Below are 27,439 nucleotides of genomic sequence, written 5' to 3'. Positions count from 1 at the left end.
TTACTGAAAGACATTGATAAAGTACTTTCTTCTTGTTCAGTATGCAATAGTACTAGACCGCATTTGCAAAGAGAATCACTGCAGCTAAGTCAAGTTCCTGAACTACCTTGGTCAACAGTAGCCACTGATATCTTCAAGTGAAACAATCAACACTACTTAGTATTGGTAGACTCTTATTAGAATTGGTTTGAGATTGACTTACTACCTAACCTAAAATCCACTGCTATTACCAAGTTGAAATGTCACTTTTCAGTCCATGGTAATCCACACAAAATTATCTTGGACAATGGTACTCAATTTACTAGTCAGCTGTTTCAGAAATTTGTGAGACAGTGGGACTTTGTACATGTTACTATCATTCCTGAATATCCACAGTCCAATGGTCTAGCTGAAATTGCAGTGCAGAGTGCAAAGCATTTATTTGAAGGGTCAAAGAGTGACAATACAGACATCTTTTTGAACTTACTTAATCTCAGAAACATATCCCGTGATGATATTCTTGGTTCACCTGCTCAAAGACTTCTTTCCTGGCAAACCAGAATTACATTGCCTATTAGTTCCAATTTATTGAGGCCTAAAGCTAAGAACAATAGAATCATGAACTATTCAAGAAGCGTTCGATTTAGAAGTCCAGTTATGATAAATCGAGCAGATTTCTTCATCCGTTGAGGGAAAGACAGTGAGAATACAAATGGCGAAAGGTTTCGACCAGATTGGTCAAATTACAGATATATGTGCTGTGCCAAGATCCTACCTAGTAGAATCTGAGGGTATGGAGTACAGAAGAAATAGTAGGCATCTACTTCCTGTAAAAGAATCATCATCACAACATTGTTTCAATGACACAGACTCTAGATCTCAAAGTGAACCAAATGTTGTTCCCATTCCAGAGTGTGTTCCTACCTCTGATTCCATTCCTGAAGATGTTTCACACAATTCTAAGATCGAACATTTTACAGATACAGCACCAAATGCTAAGTCCAATTCCCAGTTTTATGTCATACAATATGGATGAGTATCCAAGCTGGTGTGAAATATGCATTAACATGGACTTAACTGTATATATATATATATATATATATATATATATATATATATATATACACACACACACACACACACACATATATACACACACACACACACACCTTATATTGTGCAAATGCATGATAAAGAGCTGTGTGCGATATCTGCATACCAAACAGATTCATAACATTGCATTTTTTTATTTTTCAAAAGGGAGGATGTAGATCAAAGTGTGCAGTGTCTTTAAGAAGCATGTCAAAGACGTAGCGTGCATGTATAAATGCCAGGCACGTGGCATTCCTAGTGCCATTTTGAGAGTGCAACCAGAGAGTGAGCATGTATGATTGCAGTAGTTAGTTTGTATACAAGTTACTTCAGTTAAAGTCAGTAAACTTCTATTGTGATGTGTTTGTATATAATAAAGATGCTTCAACAGAACCCACAAAGACTCTTCTACTGTGTCCAAAGTAGGAGAGCAACAGTGGTGAAAAGACTGAAACAGGTGGCAGGATGCACCCTATGGGACAGGCAAACAAATGAAGAGATCAGAGCAGAAGCCAATATAAACCCACCTGCACAGGTCAAAGAGAATAAATGACACTAGTTTGGTCACATATGCAGGAAAGCAGAAGACTACTTGGTAACAAAAATTTGGGAGAGACAAGGAGGTGGCACAAGAAAGCAAGGATGTCCAAGCCAAGAGATAGGATGACTATGCAAGAGATGACCTGCGACACTCAGGCTTGACTGTTGAAAAAGGTATGTGACTGGCACTGAATTGCAGAGAGGTGGCAATACAACACAATGCCTCAAACATATCGAAAAATGCAAAAACAGGGACTGATGATGGTGATTGCGTCACATTTTTCAGCAGCGGTTAGCGTTGTCACCTCACAGCAAGAGGTTTTCCAGTTCAATCCTTGGCTGGGGTACCTTCTGTGTGGAGTCTGCATGTCCTCCCTGTGGTCGGTTGGGTTTCCTCCGGGTGCTCCGGTTTCCTCCCACATCCCAAAGACATGCTGTAGGTGGATTGGCCCTAAGTTTGAGAGAGAGTGTGAGTGTGTGTGTGTGTGTGTGTGTGTGTGTGTGTGTCTTCTGTGGTAGGTTGGGCGCTGGGCTGACAACTCGACACCATAAAACTCCACTGCCAATCATGAGCGGACAGGTGGATCCGCTGTGGTGACCCCTAACTGGGAAAAAGCCGAAGGAAGAAGAAGGAATTCATTCGGTCTCTTTACCTAATAACCAGACTACAGAGATAAACTTTGTTATTTTACTTCAATTAAACAGCCAAACTATAAAAAGAAAAAAAAAGACATTTTGCTCTCCATTTATTTACCAGCTTTAATAATGATTTATAGAAAATCTCCATGAAAAGCTCAAATGTGAGCTAAACCAGGATGCAAGCGCCATCATTTGAAATTTTAAAGGAAGTTTCACCTTGTTGACATTTTCACCTCCTACTTCTCTTTACTTACTTCAATTTTTCAAAATCACTCAACTTCCTCTCACCCATTCTTACTTCAACTTTAAGCTGCACCTCTGAATCTAATCTAATACACCCTACCTTCTGTAATCAAGTGCATCTAAGACATTATTTCAGATAGTTGTTGTTATTGCTACTGTCTATTTTGCCTGTTACCAATGTAAGTTGCGACTGCCAATGTAATCAGTACTTTATTATTACAGCTACTTGTTTCTGAATCTCACTGTATAATGATGTTTGTTTTTTCATTGCCAGTTGGCTCAGGCAATACCTGAAAAGTGTCTTTGGACCAGTGCAGTTACCTAGTTAACAAATGCTGGTCATCTCTGGAAAATGGGATACTTTCAGACATTCCCTATACTAAAAAAAAGAAAAAAAAAGAAGTTAAGTACTCACCATAACGTTCCATGTGTGTTGTCCATCTTCGCCTTCATTCTTTCTAAGTAAATCCTCGCTGGGGCTTTCTTTCTTCTTAAAAGATATCTCACCTGGTACCTTATAGACTGAACCCTACTTAGTAAGAATGAAGGGGAGAGAGGACATCACATCACCTTTCTGTGTGTCCCTGCTTTAGTTCCCAGCTGCCTGTTAGCAATGAATACACTTCGGTGCAGAAGGCTGTGTGTTATACTCCCCACAACAAGCAGATGGATTGCTGTCATTGCAAAGCAGCATGGCGGGCGCTTCATCTGCTCGAGTTGGTGGTAGGTCAGGTGGATGTAAAGATTCCACCTTATCTATCGAAAAAAGATCATTAGCTTAGCGGGACTAACCCAATCAACTATCAATAAAGGATTTCAGTTCCCCGAGACTTCAGCAGTTTTTAAATTTTTATATTCACCCCCTAGACTTCACTAGCTTTTAAAGTTTTTATGATCATCCCTAGAGTCTACTACGAACCAGTATTACTCTCTGGTTAAGCTCTGGATAACATCTAAATACAGATGCACAATGCAAGACCTGTAGCAAAAAGGATTGGCTGTCCAATTCAATTGACTATGCTTCTGTACAAACAAGTGCTTCACTGCAGTAAGTGTTTCATTCAAAACAGCCCTTGGCAGCAGGCTCAGTCGTACAAGATCTGCATAAAAATGTGTGCCCATACTAGGTAATTCATACACCCTCCCCTATGCAAACACCTAGATTTTAAATATCTACTGGCATTCTTCAGTTTCCTTAACCGCTTATAATATGCAATACATAATAAACACTATAAAGATGCACAAAAAATATACCTAAAAGAAAATAAAACTGCTTTCATTTCACAACACTACTATGGTAAACCCTCCATGCAAACACCAGAACATTTTAAATACCTACAAGGAATGGGACATAAGCTCACCCAAATGTTTTTCAAAGCAGGAATGGGACATAAGCTCACCCAAATGTTGTTCAAAGCAGTGCTCTAGGAATACCAAATTTGGAATAACCAGATTCATTACAAGGCTATCTGTAACAGATCCTGACATACACCCCTTAATCAATGTTCTTATAGCATAGAGAGACTTCAGCAACAAAGACAAGTAAGCAAATTTGTTGCTGAGAGCTGTTAAAGGACCAGTCATCTCATTTATTAAATTTTTTCCTTTTTTTTCTACTTTTTTAAATATGAACAATGAAGACAGTGACATTTCTTTACAAGGGTCTCATTACAGACTTACAGGTTCAAAGCCATGGTGTGTCTGCAACTTAAGAGTACAGCTAACCTTCTGTATTGTATAGTTTTGGTCATTTTTATTGTCACTCTTGACAGCCACACAGGTCACTCTCAGTTTTCCTGCAAAGTTGAAATGATCACAAAAGCTATCGGTAAAGTGAATGGTTTGCTCACTATCGTTAACATAGCAGACACAGCACAACAGCAATCAGATGGAGATATGTTGCATTATGGATGATGTAAATGACTGGGCAGCACAAAGTCTGCACTATTCTAAAGTGCACATCAAAACTCAATGTACATTAAGCCAGGGTACACGACTTCCAGTTAAGGGATTGTATATAAACTATTCTCATTGTCACAGTGCGGTTGTAAGACATTTACTGGAGCTGTATTTTTTCTGTTCTGGCAGCTGGCTACAGGAAGGGAATGCAGGACAGCATCCTTTAAGTGAGAGTTTCCTGTCTGTTATTGCAATTCACTGTTTTTCTTGCAAGACCCATTGACCAAGCCAAGACACAAACAGTCCAGATTTGTATTTTAGAAAATGTCAGGCAAACAAAGGGCATCTTAGTTAATAAGGCTTTACAACTTCCAAAATAAAGTCTCTCAAAATATTCCCGGTATACCAGAATTCAATAACGAAAATGCTAACAATGCCATATTTATTAAATGGTCAACACAAAGACCACAATGGGAGGGAAACACAGTAGTTAAGAAAGGAGGCAAACACACACAGCTATAATGTTACAGTGCAGCAAAATCACATACGAACTGCAACAATCACAAACATGAAGTTAAATAGTGTTTGGATCTAGAACTCCTCCACAGACCACTTGAAACAAAATTATGAAAACTGTTTGAGACTGTGACGTCTCCACGCTGGGCCAGTAATCGAGGAGCCTGAATCCTCACCACTGACACTGTAGAGGGACATTCCCTTGGAATACATATGGATACACTCAGTACTTCCAGATGCAGACCTCTCTGTATCAAGCACAACTGCCCTTACGAGCACCCAGGGAACATGCCAGTCTAGGGCCTATCCCTATCTTTCTCTTCAGACCCCCAATAAGACTGCCCACTGGCACAGCCTACAGTGGAGTCTTTAGCTGCGGTTCCATGCCAAGTCCTCCCACTCTCTCTCTGTGAAACCAGTACTCTGTGTCCCTACTCCAAGCAGCTGACACTGATATACACACACACACACACAGATCTTATTAGCACATGCACACACAAACACATTATACATTTTATATATATATATATATATATATATATATATATATATATATATATATATATATGGATTCACTTTAGAAGCTCGAAATACTGAAATGTCGAAATTCAGTATTTCGATCCGATAAAGTGGAATCCTGAAAATGAAAGCTCAAACAAATTCAAAACCTCGAATACCAGAGGTTTTTAATTTCGTGCTTCTGAGGTTCCGCTGTGGTTACGGATTCAGGTAAGTGTGTGTGTTAAGGGTTTTGGGTAGGGGCTGTGGTGTGTGTTAGTGTGTTCTGTTGCTGTGATATGTGTGTGTGTGTGTGTGTGTGTGTGTGTGTGTGTGTGTGTGTGTGTGTGTGTGTGTGTGTGTGTGTGTGTGTGTGTGTGTGTGTGTGTACGCAGTAGTAGAGTGAAATTCAAAATCTTCGGTGTGCGAGATTTTGAATTTCGCGCTTCTGAGTTTTCCAGGTTTCAAAAATTCGACTTTATAGCTTCGGAATACTGAATTTCGACATTTCAGTATTTTGAGGATATAATGTGAATCCATACACACACACAGACTATATATATATATGTGTATATATATATATATATATATATATATATATATATATATATATATATATATATATATACACACACATACTCACACAAACTCAAAATACTGAAAACACACAGCATATATATATATAAATATATATATATATATATATATATATATATATATATATATATATATACACACATACCAAGTTTAAACAAGATAAATAATATTACTTTCCACCAAGTATAACCAGGGGGGCAAGCCCCCCTGCAACCCACACCCCCTGCAACTTAAATATATCAACTGCAAGACTGCACTTCACTAAGTGGCTTGCCCCCCTGCTTATATTTGAAGAAATGCAATTAGGTTTTTGTTGTTTACAGTCAGTATATGTATCTTATCTGTTTTCAGTATTTTGACATTCAGGATTTTGAGTTTTCAGGATTTTGATTTTCAGTATTTTAAGCTTCCATATTATGAAGTTTTCGCATTTTCACTGTTTTGATATTTCAGTATTATGAAGTGAAACCACACACACACACACACACACACACACACACACACACACACACACACACATATATATATATATATATATATATATATATATATATATATATATATATATATACACACACATACATATACACACACACTCACACCTGGGAAAGGCTGGCACAAATTCACCTGCTGTGCCCCCTTCTTCATTGACTATAAAGGTAATTATCAGTGCCACCAGGACCCCTGCCAGCTACTTTAAGGTTCTTACAAGGGCACCCAATTATACTAAGTGAAATTAGTATCCAAACAAATGGTAATGTTGATCAAACAGCAAGGCTTTCAGAAGTGGCCAGAGATATCACCAAATAAATATAAGCAAATACTCAAAAAACTTAAATATTTTCTAAAAAAGACCAGCCACAATGAGAAGTTTAAGTAGGTTTAATAATAAATAATAAAAGAACATAAAAATACTAAGTATCTATTTACAGTAAACACCAGAGTTTCAGCCGCAGGGAATATTAAAAATAACACTGATTGAAAAGTTCACAAAGTTATTAAAAAAAACAGTATTTACTAGCTGTTAGCCTGTCACCTCACAGCAAGTGATTCTCCCGTTCGATTCTCAGCTGGAGCGCCTTCTCTGTGGAATCTGCATATCTTCCCCACGGTTGAGTAACGCTGGAGACATGCAGGTAGGTGTGAGTGTGTATGGGCGTGCCTTTGTTGAAGGTTGGGTGTCGGGCTGGCAACTCGGCACCGTAAAAATCCACTGCCAATCATGAGCAGAGTTCCGCTCTGGCAACCCCGAACCGGGAAAAGCCGAAAGACAAATGACAGCCTAGTCTCACTATCTATTCCTGACTGACTAAAAAAATTACTGTTTCTACTAACTGAATAGAGCAAGGCAAGATGGGTGAGTGGTCCATGTTGTCAGATCTAAGACAGAATACGAAATACTGCTGAGACTCAAGTCTCCTCCAATATTAAAAATTACTTCTGTACAGAATGACATCACATACATTGGGTCATCTGACTCTGTTTCCCGCACTACTCCCCATCACTAGAAGCTACCAAGGTTAACACCTATATGCTACAATACACACAGATGGAGCTTTGCTCAGATGTGGTGCAGCTGCTAGAAGTCATAAAACCATTTCACTCTTCCTACAGGAGCTACCAACTATTCTCTAGCACAGATATTGTGTGTCTGGCTCCATTCAAAACCATGGGTAACACCTTTATGGCTTAATTCAAGTAATTTAATTTCAACATTTTGCAAAGTCAGGTGGATTAAGATTAATCTTTTCAGGTTCAATATATGCTGTTACCATGCATACATTTAAACAGTTACAATAATGCATGTACATTTCTTTTCCTTCCAACAAGGTACACTGTTGATGCATTTTAACACACACAAACCTCACAAGTACATTTTCAGCACAAACATCTGTACACATCAGTTTGACATACAAATGGCATAATTAGTTACAAAATTCCAGCTAGCTGTGCTGGCATATGTTACAAATCCACTGCCCTAATTCTCCTGGCATGGCCGGCAGTACCACCTATCGTCATAGCAACAGCTACAAATCTCATTACAGACTTTTGTTACCTAAAGTCAAAATAAATTCCATTTCAGAGTGTAGAGAGGCAAATAACCTTAAAAAGAACCTAAGAGAATGCCAGCATTTTCTAAGTCTGTTCAATTATTACTCCTGGAATTATTTCTACTAAGTTACCTAGTCTCTGTCTTTTGGGTTTCTTGTTTTTTCATCTGTATCCTATCTGTTGTTGTACACAACTGTAAATGCATGAATTTGTCAGAAAATACAATGCTACATAAATTATCATATGAAAAATATTCGTTTCAGCATCAAGCAAGATGCTATCTGTCCTTTCAAGCAATCACATGAAAAAGGAATTCAGCTTTTAATCTGGGAAAAGATTACCCCTCGGAATTAACTTTCATATCAAGTTTTTTGATCAGTGCACATGGGAGAGCTGCTGTTTGACGAATGGTAACTAACAAAGCAATCTTCCATAGTCCTTCTCCTGTAATGCTAAGTCCCTGAATGCTTTTCCATTAAGCAGCTACAACATCAGACTGGAGTTTGCTGGTAATTTATTGTTACCTTCTTGACAGTGTGATCATGGAGTTAAGCACATACAAATAATGAGTGTGTGGGACAGGTGAAAGGGATAGGTCCTGCCCCCTACAAAAATACTTCACTTCTCTTGTCATAAGAACTTTTGGAGGTTGCACTATTTGACAATGTTTAGCTTCTCATCAAGTTTGCTCTCAGGTTATGGACACATAACCATAGCCCCCCCCCCCCCCAAAAAAAAAAACATATTGACGTCAACAACCAGTTCAGTCAACATCTGGAATTTATCAATATGACAATGCCCATTCACACTGACTCTACAACAAAAGAAGCAGTTCTGAGACCCTGAAAAGGTTTTGTTTGGAAGGATTTGGGGAGAGGGGGGTTGAGTGCCATTTTTACTCACTCATCTATCCTGCAGAAAGAGAGAGTTTTTCACTAGATATCGGGACAGGATACCAGGTGCTCAGTGTTGCATTCATTACATATGCACTTTAGATACTGGCCAGAACAATGGCATAACAAAAAGGCCTTGGCAGCTGTCAACTGGGCAGCATTGTACTGGGAGTTCCAGATCTCTTCTCCACCTGCTTCCTGTCACTTATGCTAAGCATTCCACCCTTGCAGGACCTTGTTCCATAAGGGGTAAGCCAGACCGATAGCAGGGATGTCAAAGCAGAAGCTTAATATGGGATTCTAAGAAACGGTCACTGGCAAACAGCCGGAAAGAGGGGAGACGCACAAATAAACACACTAAATAAAGTTTTATTTTATATCTCATAGCACATCACTGTAGTAAAATAACAAGCTATGAAAACATAATCCAACATCTCAGATTCATGCACACCACCATGTACAGCCTTAAACACTTGTATCGCATAACAATCCTGATGCAACTTACCCTATGCAGAATCCAGTGATGATGCAAATATTCTAAGCCCTGAAGCGTCATCAGTGTGTATGCTTTAATATGAGCTGGTGTCAACACAAGACTTGTATCTTTAATTATTACCTACAAAAGTAGAAAAAATGATGGCCAGCTTAGCTTGACTGAAAAAAAAATCACTTTTCCATGTTTTTATCATTAGTAACTATAACTGGTCAACTGATGTACAATTATTTTCAAACACAAAAAAAAGAAAGAAAAAAAATAGCATCTGTGTTGCCAGCTTCTTAACATATCTCAACTCAGACCATTTTTATATCACATTTTAGACCTTTGTTTGCCTGGTACATCATCTGCCTTACAACCCTACCCACTCCTTAGCACCTTTCTTAGGACACTGAACCCATACGAGGATCTGGTATGCCATCACTTTCTCAATGCCGGAGTGTTTACCTTGTTTTTAAACTAGCATACATGACCTCTCATCAACCCTTTGAGGAAGCAACTTTCTGACTGAAGAAAAGGTGGTACAGCTGAATGAAAATAAGCCGATTAAATGCAACGGCTTTTTTGAAGTGGAAGAATGAAGTACAGTGGGAATCATGGAATGTATCCTTTCCTCACTGTAGTGCAATCTTGGAGTAGGTATATATAATTAGCAGAGGGTGTGGGAATGCAAGGGAGTCCTTGTCCACTTGAAAAAAATAGATTTTTTTTTTCTTTTCAAATCATTGTGATTCTAACTGTTTTAGTGCTATGACAGGCATTCGAAATTTTGATACTTAACATTTTCCAACACACTCAATGTAACATATGCATTTACACTGTTGCATACCACACACGCATGTACATACATATATACACACAAACGTGTGTGTGTGTGTGTGTGTATATATGTATATATATATATATATATATATATATATATATATATATATATATATATATATATATATATATACATACACACATACATATATACACACACACATATATATATATATATGTAATTATATATATGGACAGATTGACAGACGAGATCAGACAGGAGTCCCCGTGGACTTTGATGTTTGCAGATGACATTGTGATCTGTAGTGAGAGTAGGGAACAGGTGGAGGAGACCCTGGAGAGATGGAGATATGCTCTAGAGAGAAGAGGAATGAAGGTCAGCAGGACTAAGACAGAATATACGTGTGTGAATGAGAGGGAGGATAGAGGAATGGTGAGGATGCAAGGAGTAGAGGTGGCGAAGGTGGATGAGTAAAAATACTTGGGGTCAATAGTTCAGAGTAACGGTGAGTGTGGAAGACAGTACAGACAGGATGGAGTGGGTGGAGAAGTGTGTCAGGAGTGATTTGTGACAGACGAGTACCTGTAAGAGTGAAAGGGAAGGTCTACAAGAGGGTAGTGAGACCAGCTATGTTATATGGGTTGGAGACAGTGGCACTGACAAAAAGGCAGGAGTTTGAGCTGGATGTGGCAGAATTAAAGATGTTAAGATTTGCACTGGGTGTGATGAGGGTGGACAAGATTAGGAATAAGTATATTAGAGGGTCAACCCAGGTTGGAAGGTTTGGAGACAAAGCCAGAGAGGCACGATTACGTTGGTTTGGACATGTGCTGAGGAGGGATGCTGAGTATATTGGGAAAAAGATGCTAAGGATGAAGCTACCAGGTAACAGGAAAAGAGGAAGGCCTAAGATAAGGTTTATGGATGTGGTGAGAGAGGACATGCAGGTGGTTGGTGTGACAGAGCATGATGCAGAGGACAGGAAGAAATGGAAACAGGTGATCTGCTGTGGCGACCCCTAACGGGAAAAGCCGAAAGAAGATTATATATATATATATATATATATATATATATATATATATATATATATATATATGTAATTATACAAACATATACATATATATAGTACGCAAGTGTGAATGGGCTTAGTCCCTAAAAACAGACAATATGACCAATCAAATCCTCAGTCAGTACACAAAAGACAACATGCCGCAACAGTCCTAAATGGATTAGACTCTGCAGACACCACCAGATTATGGTTGGCCTTGACAGTACACAGTAGCTGCACTCTACATTTCTGTAAATGCCACAGAGTGAGAGACTGTACTCTTTATGAATGGGGGGCAACTCCTTCCCCTCCAAGATGCACCCAGATCACAGATTTTGGAGGTGATTGCGCGGGAAAGCAGACCACACATATGCATGAATCAGGGTGGAGGGGACTTTACCTCACAAAAAAAATCTCTGAATCAATGCATTCTGTAAATGTTATTTTGCCTATAACCCCCCCCCCCCAATACTGGCCTAGCAACATATTTAGTACCTTATTTCTTTTGCATCCTAAAACCATCCAAGACAGAAAAATCCTATAAAAGGTTCCTACTGAATTCTTCAGTGTACAGCCTCTCATTAAAGAACTGTGTACACTTCTGCTAATTCATCCTTCATACCACTGGCTGATCTCCTCTGGCACACAGCTTCTACATTTCACAGATCTAGCCACTGAGGAGCAGGTTGTACCATCTTCCCTAATGCCCACACACCTGATCAGATACAAGATTTGTCCTTCATACAAAGCTATTTGCACCAAATTTGACTACTATCCCTGAACACGCAAGACCATCGGTTATCACCACTACCTAAAGCTTCTCATCAAGCTCTACCACCAACATTATTAGGTTGCAGATGATACCTCCCCAAAAATTCTACCTTGATAAAAAACGTCCAGGTAAATGAAAAGAAAAGGGACTCTTGTCTCAGGTCATTTTCTTTCCCATTAGACATAACTGAGGGATAAGGGTTCTTACTTAAAACCAGTGATCTTTCAGAAGGCCCTTCAGAATAACTGAAATACATGAGTAGTGCCTTTTTTTTTTACTTCCTCGTCCTGCTCTATTAAAAATCTTAAAATGCAATTAATGGGGGTGTACTTCCCATCTAGTCCGTGCACAGGATCCTTGCTCCTCGGTTATGGAATGTGTGCATCCCTCACCAAAAATAAATATGTTGAATACTCGTCATACCGGATAACCTCTTACAATCTCCAGCAGTCTATTCACGTTTTCTGTTGGGATTTAATTCTCTTAGAAATCTAACAGTACACATTTGCTAAGGGAAAATCTTCCCTTCTAAATCCTGTGGCAGTCTTAGATGAGGTAACAGCACTTGATGCATGCTCTTTACTTTGTACATTTTAAGTCATTCAACACTATTCATGATAAGGAAATACATTCAAAACAATGAATGTCAGTCTATGAATAATAATTCAAAGGCTAAAACTCTGGTTAAGCTATAGGCACAAGTCAGAATGGGAGAGGTGCCCATCTATCTTGAGCATACTCTGCAGATAAAATGCATTGGAGGCAGTTTTTACTACTCTCACTTATAACACAGACATTAGTTATGGATAATCAAACAAGTTAACCACAAACTAAGATGTGGAAGTTCTTCAGAAATTGTCTACAAAAACAGCTCTGATGCAGAAGTAATTATCTTACCTTTAATGTCGGTAAAGGTGCATAGCAAAAAAATACATGCAAAAAGGATTTAAGTTATAATTGCAAAACAAATTATCATATCATAAAAAATGCCATCGGGGGACATCCTGCAGACAATCTAATTAAGGACATGTCTAGTCAATCCACATGGTTCTCTGTACAATTCGACACTTCATCACTGTGACAGTGTTACATTTTGTAGCACTCAAACAAACCTCAGAAGCAACCTGAAAACTTACAATCCAACAACACAAAACTATGCAGAATGGATTCTGGAGCTGTCATTACAATCTGTTTTTGTAGGTTATTCAACAGACAGTCTTTCCTTGGTTTATATGGCAGTGTGCAATCTGGTTATATTTTTAAGTTTATGCCTTGAAGAATCCAATGCCAGATCAGGGAACAAAATACTAATAACTGAAACAAATGACACAGACAAACACAGACACACACAGACACACACAGAGACACAGAGACACCAAAGACCATGGAAGAGCTTTATTTTGTCATTTTTCGCATCTAAGACAATGATTTACTGTTTTGCTAATTCTGGATACAGCATACTCTGCCTAGTGTTTTAGGACAACTCAACACCGCTGTACTAGTTAATCTTGTGAGAATAGGTAATATTGCCATTATTCTAGGTGTTTAATCACTTATTTACTTTGCTTAGTGCTTTAGGGTCGTTTAGAATACCAAATAATAGCTACCCTGTGAGACAAGGCAATATTTGGCTGGGCTACACATCAAGCATAGACAGGGTGTGGTGTCATGGGAACGAAACTGACTTTAGCCTTAATATTCCAATATTACTCCTCCTACAAATTACCCACAACCCTCCATTGGTACTGGACAGTTTCTGAGCCAGTGCCACAGCTTCTAATGGGCAGTGCTGCATCAAACTTCAAGCTTCGCCAAGCAGTTAAAGACCACACCACTGCACCAACTGGCAACTTAATTCCCTCCCACCAATACAATAAACCCCATCACATTAAAGTAAATTAGTGCAAAGTAGGGCCTTCCGATATAGTGAGGAAAGAGTATAATCTATATACCGCCACAAATTTTTATGAACTGCCAACACCTCTGTTAGGTAATAAACTAATCTAATATAGTTAAAACTTTTTAGTCTGACCAATATACACAACTCTTGCCATGAACTCATCTTAGTGTAAAATCACAGGATGGCAGACTATTTCTATTTATTTTATATTTGTTTACCAGGAAAGTCCATCTGGGCAGTTACCCATTTTCAGCGGAGACCCAGGGAGAAAAGCTTCACATACAATCAAAAGACAGGGTACATGGACACAGACATAATGTGACTAATTATACAACACAAAAATACGGATAGGGATAGGGATATCATAATTTAACTGGCACTGAGACAGTACAGAAACCATGCCCTATGTTGCTAATCTATTAATACTAGATACCTTAAGGCAGTGCTCCATGCTCGCTAAGAGTCATTTACTTCACTACCTTTCTTACTGTCTATATGCAAGAGGTACAAATACTTAGGTCAGAGGCCAGCCACTCATCAAAACGTAATCACAGCACCCATGAGGTGGCTAGTGCCCACACCCACAAGTACTCCACTTACCCATAAATAGGCCTTTTTCTGCTGAGATACTCATAAAAGTCTCTTGCCAAATCTGTGCAGCCTAAGAAGTGAAGGTGTGATCATCAAACTCCCCAGGAGTATAATGACACCTCACGTACTACATCTTTATCACCACTCCTCACACTAACTCTACTCACAGGAGTCACCACAATGGCTCCCTTGAGTTTTAAGGTATTATGGGCTTTGCCAGGAAAAACACAAATTACTCTCCCAAACAACTCCACAGTGAGACATTCAAATACTTCACTCACCAAGTTTAGCAGCGAAAGAACAATGCTACACTTCTTCTCAAGAACCAAGCCTGACCAGGCCAGAAAGGTACTATGAGGACGACTCTCGCCTTTCTCATTTTGGCTTTATTCAAAAACATTAGAATAAGGAGAAACGTGGGTAAAGTATAAAGAAGATGCCCACAGCCATGTCTGAACTACAGTATCCTGGGATGTCTATCCCTGAGAAGTGATTAGAGAGGAAAAAGCTGCTGCACTTGGCACAGATCAGAGAAATAAAGTCACAGTGTGGTTTGCCCCCATCATGGGAGATGGCATTCATCACTGAGTGAATGAGGGAACACTACTGTGGCTTCAGCAAATGCTGGCTGAGTCTGTACGCAAAAGATTTGGCTTGGCTAGGTATATGGGTTGATATTAGAAAGTGATGAGTCAGTATGGCCACAACCTAAGTTCTATGGCCACTCAAAACAGGGGACAGGAGTTGCTTTCTTCTGCTTTTTGATATACCGAACCACTGCCAAATTTTCCAATTGGACAGCAATAGTACTGCACAGAAAGAAGTTGTGTAATGCCTGTAATATTAGCCGCTCTCCTGTGAACAAATGCCATAGACAGTCTATTCCAAACAACACCCTCACTCAAGGGAAGAAGCATCCATGGTAACAGTCATGCTGGAGAATAAGAGGTGAATGGATTCCACCAAAAGACTGCTCAACTGCACATACCACTATAAATGTTGCCAGCACACTAGAAAAATCCTGACTACTGGAGACATGGAGTCTATATTTTAACGCCACTAAACCTAAATGTCTGCTGCAGCAGAATTTTCATGTGATATATTTCAAAGTAGATAAGGAAGACTGTTGCTACCAACAGTCCAAGAGACTTGAGACACAAGGCTGCTGTCACCATTGGTGATGACAGTAGAATCTGCACCTTCAACTGTAGAAATAAGATTGGGTCTTTGGGAAACTAGGTAAAACAGGACAGTGTGTCTAGGCAGCACACACTACATGTTGTTGGTATGGATTAAGCTGAGACTTTGTAGTGTTCCCTGAAATTTCCAAGAATTGCAACAGTTGTAGTAAATACACATATGCTACAATCAGTGCCTCTGTAGGAGACACTAAAAACCAGTAAGGGAAGACCTTGGTTCCCACCAGCCTGAGATGCTCAGCAATGCCAGTCAGGCATGTGATGAACACTGTGGGTGCTGTAGCAAGACTAAATGGAAGGGCTCTGGACTGAAAGTGACTGGTTACTATCCAAAAGGGAAAGAATCTGATGTGTAGCTAGGCGTCCTGGAACTCCACAAAGCATATCCACTCCCATCAAAAAACAAGAAAAGGTGGCCTGCAATAAGACCAACTGAAACTTTGTCCTTAATATGAATTCATTTAGGCAGATGAGCTCCAGTACCAGCCTTCAGCCCTTCATCTTCCTGGGAACAAATAAGAACCCTGAATAGTATCCAGACCATCTCTGGTTTGGTAGGAACTCAGACCCCTCTTTTGCACAAGAGGGATGAAACCTCTAAATTGGCTATTGTCTTCCGATTAGATGAGATCTTTGGAAAGGGAAGACAATATGGCCTGGAAGGGAACAGAAAGAGAAGAGTGTAATCTCTGAATATCATCTCCCTTTTTCACTTTTCCTGCTAAACAGTCTGCCATGAAGGGAGAGATACAGAGAGATCCCCCGACACACCTCAACTGCCTCCAGAGTAGGACAGTCAGGTAAACCATCATGCGTTCCGGCCCCAAAATCTGGACAATACCAAGAAAGGAGGGGGGGTATCCATATTCATCAAGGACACCCACACCTCAAGACTGGTGGCAACGCACGATGCATCGGAGACCATCCAGGTGCAATTAACCATAGGCAAGACTGCTCTGCAAATTGTAGCATGTTACAGGCCACCCTCACAAACTCAGGAACCTCACATGGCCTTCCTGAAAACACTAGAGGGGATAAATGTATCACCAAACACCATCATACTAGGTGACTTCAATTACCCTAATATAGACTGGGAACACTACTCAAGCCCAAACACCCTAGCCCAAAAGTTCCTGGAATTCATAAACTCAAATGCCATGGAACAACTAGTCACCATCCCCACAAGAGGAGATAACATACTTGATCTCATCATCACGAACATGGGAGCACAATGTTCAACACCGGAGGTGTACCCCTCACTGGTGAGATCAGACCACAAACTAATCTCGCTGGAGGTCCTCATCCCACCCCCACCTGAAATAAAAAGACCACAGTAAAGAACTTCTCAAAAGCCGACTTCACACTTCTAAAGACTAGTGTGGTCTCCTTTAAGGCCCCGAGCCGTGGAAAACAGTACTCAAGCCGCTGAATCACTTACAAATGCCTTCTACCAGCACCTGCAGGACTGCATGGATAAGGCAATCCCAAGCAAAACAAAGACTCTTTGTACCAAAGGCAAGCATCCAGTCTGGTGGACCCCAGCCATAAACAAACTCTACAACAAAAGGAGGAAGCTACTACAAGATAGAGCAAAATCCTTAAAAGGTAAGACACCCTTGATCACTATAAGTAAAAACTAAGAGCTCTCATAAAATCATCCAAAGCAAATTTCGAGAGAAAAATAGCTAAAGACTCAAAAGACAATCATAAGGCCTTCTTTAGCTATGTTAGAAACCTGGGAGGAAACTCCCAGATATGCTCAGAGCTAGTTCAAAATGATGTGAAGATTACTGATCCTACAGACATTGCCAACATACTGGCTGACAGGTTCAGTGCAAACTTCTCCCCCCCCCCCAAAAGGAGAGATATCTATACCAAACGATTGCAGCCCCCAAACATCTCCAGCGCCCAAGTGAGAACTGCTCTCTCCAAAGCAAAAACACAGCATCCATGGGACCTGATGGTGTCCCGGCTGTGTGCTCCATGAACTCAATGAGGACTTAAACGCCCAGCTAGGACAGCTGTTTAATCAAAGTCTTACCTCTGGATACGCACCCAGGAGTGGCGCACTGCAACTGTGGTACCACTTCACAAAGGCGGTGCCTCCACCGACCCTGGAAATTACCGCCCATTAGCTTGACAAGCCTTATCTGCAAAGCCATGGAGAGGATCATAATGGACCTCATAAATAAAGACATAGGGAATTTGCAGACTTTGGATCCAACCCAGTTTGGCTTTGTCAAAGGCAGATCATGCCTTTTAAACTTGGTTGACTTTTGAAACAGTCACCAAAGCCATTGATGAGGGAAAGGCAGTCCATACAGCCTACCTCGATCTGGCTAAGGCCTTCGATACAATACCCCATTCGGGTATCATTGAAAAACTCATCAGCTTAAATGTCAACCCATACATCACAAGATGGGTTGCAAACTGGCTGAGTGACAGAACCCACAGGGTCAGAGCTGCTGGCGCCATGTCAGACTCAAAGCCTGTCACAAGTGGTGTCCCACAGGGCTCAGTCCTGGGCCCACTCTTGTTTGGCATCTACTTTTCCGCAGTACAAGCAAACACAGGAGGGTTATGGCTGACAAAGTTTGCAGATGACTGCAAACTGGGCACCATAGTAGAAAACACATCTGACACAGATATCCTTCAGAAGGGTCTCACAGAAGCGGATAACTGGTGCCAGAGCCAGGGCCTAAAGTTAAATGGCAAAAAATGCATAGTCATACCCTTCGGGAAAAACAAGGTTACCCCTAGCTACCAAATAGGTGGCAATCCACTGAGCACAGAAGAAGTTATCAGGGACCTGGGGACCCAGGTTGATAGTAGTCTGTCATTCGACACCCATGTAGCTAAAGTAGTTAGGAAGACCTTCTACATTGCCCACCTTATCATGAAGGGATTCTCATCTAGATCAAGGGAGGTCATAGTCTCCCTTTACTCATCACTCATCAGACCAATGATTGAGTACAATGCCCCATTCGAATGTATCTGACCCGACACTTGCAGCAGCTGGAGAGGCCACAAAGTTCCTCACCAAAAGGATAAAGGGTCTCAAAAATCTGTCCTATGCTGCCCGACTGAAAGAACTCCAGCTCTATTCAGTTGCTTACCGCTTGCTCAGAGGTGACCTTTGCCTAACATACAAGGCCATGTCAAACCCAGATTTGATGAATATGCTTCACCTCATAAAATCTAGATCCATCAGAGCCACAAGGCGGCAGAGTTAAGCCTTGACACGGCTATTAATAGGGCGTGCTGGAGGGATAGATTCATCACCCAAAGACTCCCTATGCTGTGGAACAAAATCCCGGTACATGTGAGGCAGAGCACCTCGCTGGCCTTGTTCAAGAGAAATCTTGACCAATGGATGGGAGATCGCAGATATACCCCAGGGATTACCTCAGTGTCACTGCTCGACAGAGGCACAGAAAAATAATGGGTATAGTTCCCCATACTAAAGGGGTGGCCTAAGCCACAAAACGATGGGCTAGGCTTGTAAATGCCCTCGGGCAGATAGCCTAGTATGAACCTATGAACCTATGAACCTATGAATCCTACACTTGACTTCTGAAAGGAGTACTGCAGAATACAGACTTTCTGAACCACCTCTGTCCCTAGGAAGGCATTCATTCTGGAAACCCTTGTGGCCACAAAGATTTCTGTTGGAATGCTACTCAAATGGAAGCTGCTGGACTTTTTTGAACTAAAGATTCTGGGCACTCTTCTGACATTATGAAAACATCAGCAGAGTGACAAAAAGCTTTATGCCAACAAAGTATGCTCCCTTCCCGCCTGCTCCTCTACAGCTTTCCTTCAACTGTGGACTGAAGTGAGATGATCTACCATAGGGGGTGTTGAATAAAAAAACCCTGAAGTTCTCCATAAAGCTGCAATGCCCGAGTCAGGCATTTCAAAATATACAGTGGATATAAAAAGTGTACACACCCCTGTTAAAATCCCAGGTTTTTGTGATATACAAAATGAGACCACAATAAATCATTTCAAAATTTTTCCCACTTTTAATGTGACCTATAACCTGTACAATTCAATTGAAAAACAAATCTGTTAGGGGAAAAAGTATAAAAAAATAAAAAACGTACAATAAGCTGGTTGTGCAAGTGTGCACACCATTAAATTAATACTTTATTGAAGCACCTTTTGATTTAAATTACAGCATTCAGTCTTCTTGGGTACAGACCTGTTCTCAATTAAAGAGACTCTGATTAACCCCAAATAAAAGTACAATTTTCCTGACATTTACTCAGTTGCCTACTATAGCAAAAGCCATGGTTCGCAGAGAGCTTACAAAGCATCAAAGGGATCTCATTGCTGAAACGCATCAGTCAAGAGAAGGGTACAAAAAAAATTCCACAGCATTGGATAAACCATGGAACACAGTGAAGACAGTCATCAAAAAGTATAGAAAATATGGGACAACAGTGACGCTGCAAAGAAAGTACAGTTGTGTACACTTACCATAAATGAAGATGTTCGAGTGTATTCACTGTTGCAGTCATCACATTTGGGTTATCTGCTTGCAGTAGCCCTCAGTCGGCCTGATTATCAAAGTCTTGGGTCCTGTGTCGGTTCCTGTCATCCTCCATGACGTCAGGTAGTCGGGGGTATAAAGCATGCAGCCGACACCATTACATCAGTTTTCCTTGCCCCAGATGTCAGGTGCCCCCTTAATGGGAAGCAATTTTATATATATATATAAATGTGCAAGGTTATACCTCCAGCAAAAAAGCAAACACACCAAAAAGCTTTTAAGTATAGTGAAGGAGAATAGAGGTATAGCCAAAAGAAGTCAGGGGCTGGAGGGAGGGTAACCAAGACTGCAACAGTGAATACACTCAAACATCTACATTTATAGTAAGTGTACACAACTGTACTATGTTCTTAGTGTGTCACTGTTGCAGTCATCACATTTGGGTAGATTCCCAAAGCTAAGGATGGGAGGAGGAATTTAGATAGCATTAGGACCAGTTATAAGGCCCTGCAAGACTGCAGTGGCAAAACCAGCTCTGGATATAGAGAAAATAGGCAGATGGTAATGCTTGGTGAAAGTATGTACAGAACTCCAGGTAGCAGCTTCTAGGTTGTCCCTGGTAAGGGACACCTCTGAGAAAGGCTGTAGAGGTAGATGCACACCTGGCTGAGTGTGGTCTTATCCCCTGTGAGATAGGCTTTCCATGGTGCTTATAGCAGAAATTAATGCAATGGCCTATCCATTTAGAAATGGTTTGCTTTGAAATGGCCTTCCCCTCTGCCCCTGAAGTAAATGCCACCAGCAGTTGTTCAGATTTCCTTTGAGGTTTAGTCCTGTCCAAGTAAAATCGAAGTTGTCTGTGCACATCTAAGGAGTGCAGTATCCATTCCCCTTTGTTCTGTGGATTAGAAAATAAGGTTGGCAAATGAATGGACTGATTAAGAGCCACACTGGATACTACCTTGGGCAAGAAGGAGGGATTGGTCCTGAGGGACACCCTGTCCACATGAAAGATGATGGAAAGGCTCCACTGCCATAACGGCCTGCAATCCAGATACCCCTCTTGCTGAAGTGATTGCTAAAAGGAAGGCTGTTTTCCAAGAAAGGAATTTTAACTCTGCACTTGCAGCTGGCTCAAAATGAGCTAGAGTGAGTTTTCCCAATACAAAGTTAAGGTCCCAGGCTGGAGTTGGGGCTCTCCTAGGTGATCTTAAGTTTTTGGCCCCACTGAGGAACTACTTGAGCAGTGGATGAAAGAAGACGGGAGGTTCTGTGTTGTAATGAGCTGAAATGGTTGAGGCATGAATTTTGATGGAGGAAAAAGAAAGACCCTTGTGAAGCATCTCAGTTAAGTATTGAAGAATCTGAGGTAAATTGGGTGCTGCTGTGCCTATCCCTTGAGTTTGGTTCCAGGAACAAAATCTTTTCCATTTTTCAGCATAAGATTTTCTAGTACTAGGCCTCTTTGCCTCCAAAATTACATCCAAAACTTGTTTGTTGAGGGATGGTAACAGAGAGGTCAAGTATTTAGCCAGGCTGCCAGGTTCAGGGTTTGAAGCTGAGGATGCAGAATCTGGCCCTCCTGCTGGGACAGCAGGGTAGGGGTCTGAGGCATGCGCTATGGTGCCAGCAGTGACACACTGCGCAAGAGGGGGTACCAGTGTTGGCGTGGCCAGTCTGGTGCAATCAGTATCATCCTTGGTTTGTCCTGTTTGAGCTTTAGTAGTACTTTGGAGAGGAGAGGCAGAGGAGGAAAGGCATAAACTGACAGATTTTTCCAGTTGAAGGACAGGACGTCCACTTTCCAAGCTTGTTTATGGGGAGTCCTTGTGCAGAATTTGTCCAATTGGTAGTTCTGGGGGGAGGCAAACAGGTCTATATCTGGGCTCCCCCATTTGTTTATCAACATGTTGAATGTCTTTGGTTCCAGTTTCCACTCGTGTGGGTCCATGAGATTTCTGCTTAGATCGTCTGCCAGTGTATTTAGCTTTCCTGGCAGGAACTGAGCCTGTAGATGCACTTGGTAGCTCAAGGCTGTGTTCCACGGAGCCATGGCTAGTTTGCAGAGGGGGTATGAATGGGCCCCCCCCCCTGCTTATGTACCCTATAACAGTGGCGTTGTCCGTCCTTACCATTAATTGTCCTGGAAGAATGTGGTCCTTGAAGGCTGTTAGAGCATTCTGTACAGCTAACATTTCTTTTTGATTGATATGCAGGTGCATTTGACTTGGGTTCCATTTGCCCTGAATGCACTTCTCTGCCAGGTGAGCCCCCCCTCCATGCATAGTCTGATGTTTCTGTTGTTAGGGTTTGGGCGGCAGGAAGTAGAGTGAATGGTAGTCCCTTGTTTTGGTGGCAGGCCTCTGCCCACCAAAGGAAGTCTAACTGTAGGCAAGGTATGATAGGAATCATTGCTTCTAGATCCTGAGAATGTTGACACCATAGGCTTTTTAGATACCATTGTAGTTTCCTCATATGCAGTCTTGCATATGGAATTAGAATGCAGGAGGCCATGAACTCCAAGGCTTGCAGTATTTGCCTTGCAGATATAGCAGGGTTTTTGTGGCCATTAGTTTGAAGTAAGCTGTCAAATGAATTTGTTTCTATGGCATGAGGAAAGCCATCTGGGAAGTTGTGTTCAAGAATTCTCCCAGGAATACAAGTTGTTGACTTCTTTTCGTTTATGGTGTACCCCAGGCAAGTTAGCACCTTTTGTACAAATGCCAGATGATTCAAAAGTATGTCCTGGCTTTCTGCCTGAATTAGACAATCGTCCAGGTATGGGTATATTTCAATATTTCTTTGTCTGCAAAATGCAATGACTGGAGCTAGGCACTTTGTGAATACCCTGGGTGCAGTAGATAAGCCAAAGGGTGGTGCAGAGAACTGATAGTGCATGTAGCCGGCTTTGAAGCGTAGGTATCTTCTGCAATATTCCCCGATTGGGATGTACAGGTAGGCTTCCTTTAAATCCAGTGTTGCCAACCAAGCATCCTTGCCTAGCATAAAAAGCAACTGGTGAAGAGTTAGCATACTGAATTTTGGGATCACCAAAAAGGTGTTTAGGATAGAAAGGTCCAGGATAGGATGCCATGAGTTGTCTTTTCTGGGTACCAGGAAAAGTCTTGAGTAGAAATCTTGCCCCTTTTCCTCTTCTGGTACAGGTTGAATAGTCCTTATGCTTAAAAGAGAGAGTACTTGCTTTTGAGCCTCTGCCCACTGATTTGGGGTTAGATCTGGCCAACCGTTTGGGGTTGGTAACGTGTAAAAGTGAAATTTGTATCCTTGGGAAACTATATTTAAAACTCATTTGTCCTGGGTAATTAGTTCCCAGTTTTTTGTATGCAGAGCAATCTTTCCCCCCTAAAGGAGCAGTCAGTTGAGAAGGGCTTGGAGGATTTAAAGTTAAGTCATTGAGACAGTTTACCATAGGGGGGAGTCTTACTACTCCCTGATTTGGAAGTGGGAGCCCCACCACTGCTTAGTCCTGTGCGTACCTTGGGACTGAAGCCTGGGTGTTCTGCTGGGTCTGGGTTTGGGCTGAGAAGGCCTGTAAGAGGCAGGAAAGGACCAATTATTAGAGGGCCAATGCCTACTAAATCTTGGAGGTTGCACCAGTAGGAAATATTTAACAGTTTGCATAGACTTAGCTTTTTCCTCCATCTTTTTAAGTACTACTACTGCTTTGTTGCCAAACAGGTGGTCCTGATTTAAGGGAGCATCCAGCAATTTAGCTTTAACATAATCTGGCAAAGATTGCTCCTTAAGCCAAGCATACCTTCTAAGCACAGACCCAGTGACAGCAGCCAAGCAAGATGCTTCTAGTGAATCAAAACCACATTGCAAAGTATGTTTTCCAACTTGTTAAGCAGAATGCATTAAATCCTGTAAATCCTTACTTTCAGCAGTCAGGAATCAACATCATTTTCTGTTTAAGCAATCCAATAATATGCTGCTGATGCTTTTAACATATGAAACTGGCAGTTTAAGGCCCTAATGGCCAAGGTTGCATAAGTGTATACCTTCTTACCTCATCTATCCAGCGCCCAGAAATCTCTATCAGAGGGGGTAGGGTTTTTGGCAGTAGTAGCTTTAATGCCCTTGGGTCCCTGTGAAATGGCCTCAGGATCCGCAGTAGGATTTTTAAAAAGGAACTTGTGAGAGTCAGGAACCCTGTAATATCTATCAGGTTTTCTGGGAGAAGGAGGTAAAGAGTCAGGGGCCAAGCTAGATTCCGAAAAGGCATCATCAACAATGTGCAGTACAGGGGGACAGCTAAAGGCCTGTGTTGGGGCACGAGTAAAAAATCTCCAAGCCTCTTTTTAGAATCAGAGTAATCCTGGCTTTCCCAGCGAAAATGCTCCCTAAGAGTATGCAAGGTTTCACCAAAAGAGAAACCCTCTGGAGGGGAAGCAGAGGGAATTGAGTCCTCTGCATCAGAATCCTCATAGGTAGATAAGGGCAAATCCTGTTCATCAGAAGAAACAGAAATTTCAGAATCCTGATCAGAAGTATCATAAGCAAATTCAGTCCTAGGTCTCAGAGGGGGAAGGTTGGCTTCCTCTGATTAAAGTAATAAAGTCTTCAGCCATTCTTATCATTTGTTTTTTAGGCATAGAGGTCTGACCATGCAGTCTGGGCATCGGTTTTCTAGGCATGGTTCGAATTTTGGCTTTGAAGAAGAAGATGGCACCCATTTGATATGTAAGTCAGTCTGCCTGAATACACCCTCAGAAGCCGGTGCCTGCACAGCGGCTCCGGACCCATCCAAGGTAGAGACATCCGCAGGTTCCACAGCTGAAGCATCTTGTGGCATATCAGATTTGAATGGGTCTCAGCAGAGGCCTGCGCATCTGAAGTAGCGGGTATCAGGGACTGCAAAAGCGCCTGAGTACCGACGAACTGGAGACTAGCTTAGGAGAAGGGTCATCAGCAGCTTTGGACCTAGGCAGCCTGTCTCGGTCTTTATCTTTGCGTTTTTTCGGAATGTCGGTAGTCGGGTGTCTTACCAAAGACATATCTGGATAATTGAACTGAGTACCAAAATATTTAGAAGCATAAATATGCCGATGACGCATAGTTTGTTCTTTTAAGGCAAAAAACTGACAGCGAAGTACGTCGTGGTCAGGGTGAATGAAAATCTTTGAGGTATTTGAGGTATTTGCTTTCCACAAGAAATACAATTATTGACTTTTACGGACATCGGTTTAGAGCAAGAAAAAGTTTCCCCAATGGGTTACTTAGCTTTAGTTGAAGACTTCGGTGCTGAAACTCGAAAACGAAAATTTCAGGAGTTGGCCGACCGGCACTTGCGAAATGCTTCTGCTTCGGGCACCGCACGGCAAGAAAGACTGATGTAATGGCGTCGGCTGCATGCTTTATACCCCGACTACCTGACATCATGGAAGATAAGACAGCAACCGACGCAGGACCCAAGACTTTGATAATCAGGCCGACTGAGGGCTACTGCAAGTTAATAACACAAATGTGATGACTGTAACAGTGAAACACGAAGAACATCTGGACATTCCTCCAAAACTGATGAAAAGACGAGACAAAAACTGGTCAGAGAGGCTGCCAGGAGACCTACAGCAACACTTAAGAAGCTGCAGGAATTTCTGGCAGGTACTGGTTGCGTACTACATGTGACAACAATCTCCCGTATTCTCCACATGTCTGGACTATGGGGTAAGGTTGCCAAGACGGAAGCCTTTTCTTACACAGAAAAACATCCAGGCCCGGCTAAAATTTGCAGAGCAATACATCAAGTCTCCCAAAAGCACGTGGGAAAATGTGTTATCATCTGATGAGACCAAGGTTGAACTTTTTGGCCACAATTCCAAAAAGTACGTCTGGCGCAAAAACACTTTGCATCACCAAAAGAACACCATCCCCACGGTAAAGCATGGTGGTGGCAGTATTATGCTTTGGGGTTCCTTTTCTTCAACTGGAACTGGGGCTTTAGTCAAGGTGGAGGGAATTATGAACAGTTCCAAATACCAGTCACTTTTGGCCCAAAACCTTCAGGCATCTGCTAGAAAAGCTGAAGATGAAGAGGAATTTCACCATTCAACATGACAATGACCCCAAGCACACATCCAAATCAACAAAAGAATGGCTTCACCAGAATAAAATTAAAGTTATGGAATGGCCCAGCCACAGCCCAGACCTAAATCCAATAGAAAATCTGTGGGGTGACCTGAAGAGGGCTGTGCACAAGAGATGCCCTCGCAATCTGACAGATTTGGAGCGTTTTTGCAAGGAAGAGTGGGCAAATATTGCCTAGTCAAGATGTGCCAAGCTGACAGACTCCTACCCAAGAAGAATGAATGTTGTAATTAAATCAAAAGGTGCTTCAATAAAGTATTAGTTTAAGGGTGTGCGCTCTCATGCAACTAGCTTATTGTAAATTTTTTTATTTTTTATATTTTTCCCCCTAACAGATTTGTTTTTCAATTGAATTATACAGGTCACATTAAAGGTGGGAACATTTTTGAAATGATTTATTGTGGTTTCATATGTTTATATCACAAAAACCTGGCATTTAAACAGGGATGTGTACACTTTTTATATCCACTGTATGCATGTGCTACTCCACTGACTGCATTACACAGGAGTTGCACAAACAGTTGGAGAGGCTTGGTATAATTGTTCTCTGGTGCTCCAATTTCCTACAGAGATACTCCATGAGGGAACGTATTCAGGACAACCAACATCAGTTCCACTAGGTTAAAATGAAAGCATGTCACGTGCATCAGGTAATTCACTGCCAAAACTGACGAGTACCTGATGCACAGATGCACTTCTCAAACCAGTCTGTCAAGAGAAACTAAATGCCACAGTTTTCAATACACACTCATCTGAATGTTCCTGTTTAAGAGCAGCAACCAACAGAAAACTTCAGGCTAGGGAAGCAGCCTTATGCCAACACTCATGGCCCTTGGGAGGATGGGGGATCCTGCCAAGTCTCCTTGGCATAGGTACTACCACACAGGGTTTCTGCTATGCTCTTTCTTTGACAACAGATACCACACAGTTGGTTAGAACAACCCAATAAGCAGTAAAGGCATAGCAGAAAGTCTCGTACAGTATCTATTCCTCTGGGAGTCAAAACTCTTGATGCATTAATATGACGATCTCCCTGAATTTGGGGTCTTCATGGGAGTAAAAAACAGCTCTCCCCTGTGTCTACAACTGTATCCATGG

At 41.4% G+C, this 27,439-nt stretch overlaps 1 protein-coding gene across 2 annotated transcripts in view; it reads right to left on the bottom strand.

The window, feature by feature from the left end:
* The window catches only part of CDK7 (cyclin dependent kinase 7), a 614,495-nt gene that overhangs the window by 359,902 nt on the left and 227,154 nt on the right, over positions 1–27,439 (bottom strand). For both annotated transcript variants that reach the window (XM_044063718.1, XM_044063719.1), the window contains one exon: positions 9,454–9,564. In XM_044063718.1, the coding sequence (XP_043919653.1) occupies positions 9,454–9,564 (111 nt within the window). The remainder of the gene's footprint in view (positions 1–9,453; positions 9,565–27,439) is intronic.

This window comes from Protopterus annectens, chromosome 2.part2 (assembly GCF_019279795.1).
Source record: "Protopterus annectens isolate FY-2018-M chromosome 2.part2, PAN1.0, whole genome shotgun sequence".
Classification (NCBI taxonomy): domain Eukaryota; kingdom Metazoa; phylum Chordata; order Ceratodontiformes; family Protopteridae; genus Protopterus; species Protopterus annectens.
The sequence above is the reverse complement of the archived record's forward strand: the minus strand, read 5'-3'. Positions and strand labels throughout refer to the sequence as shown.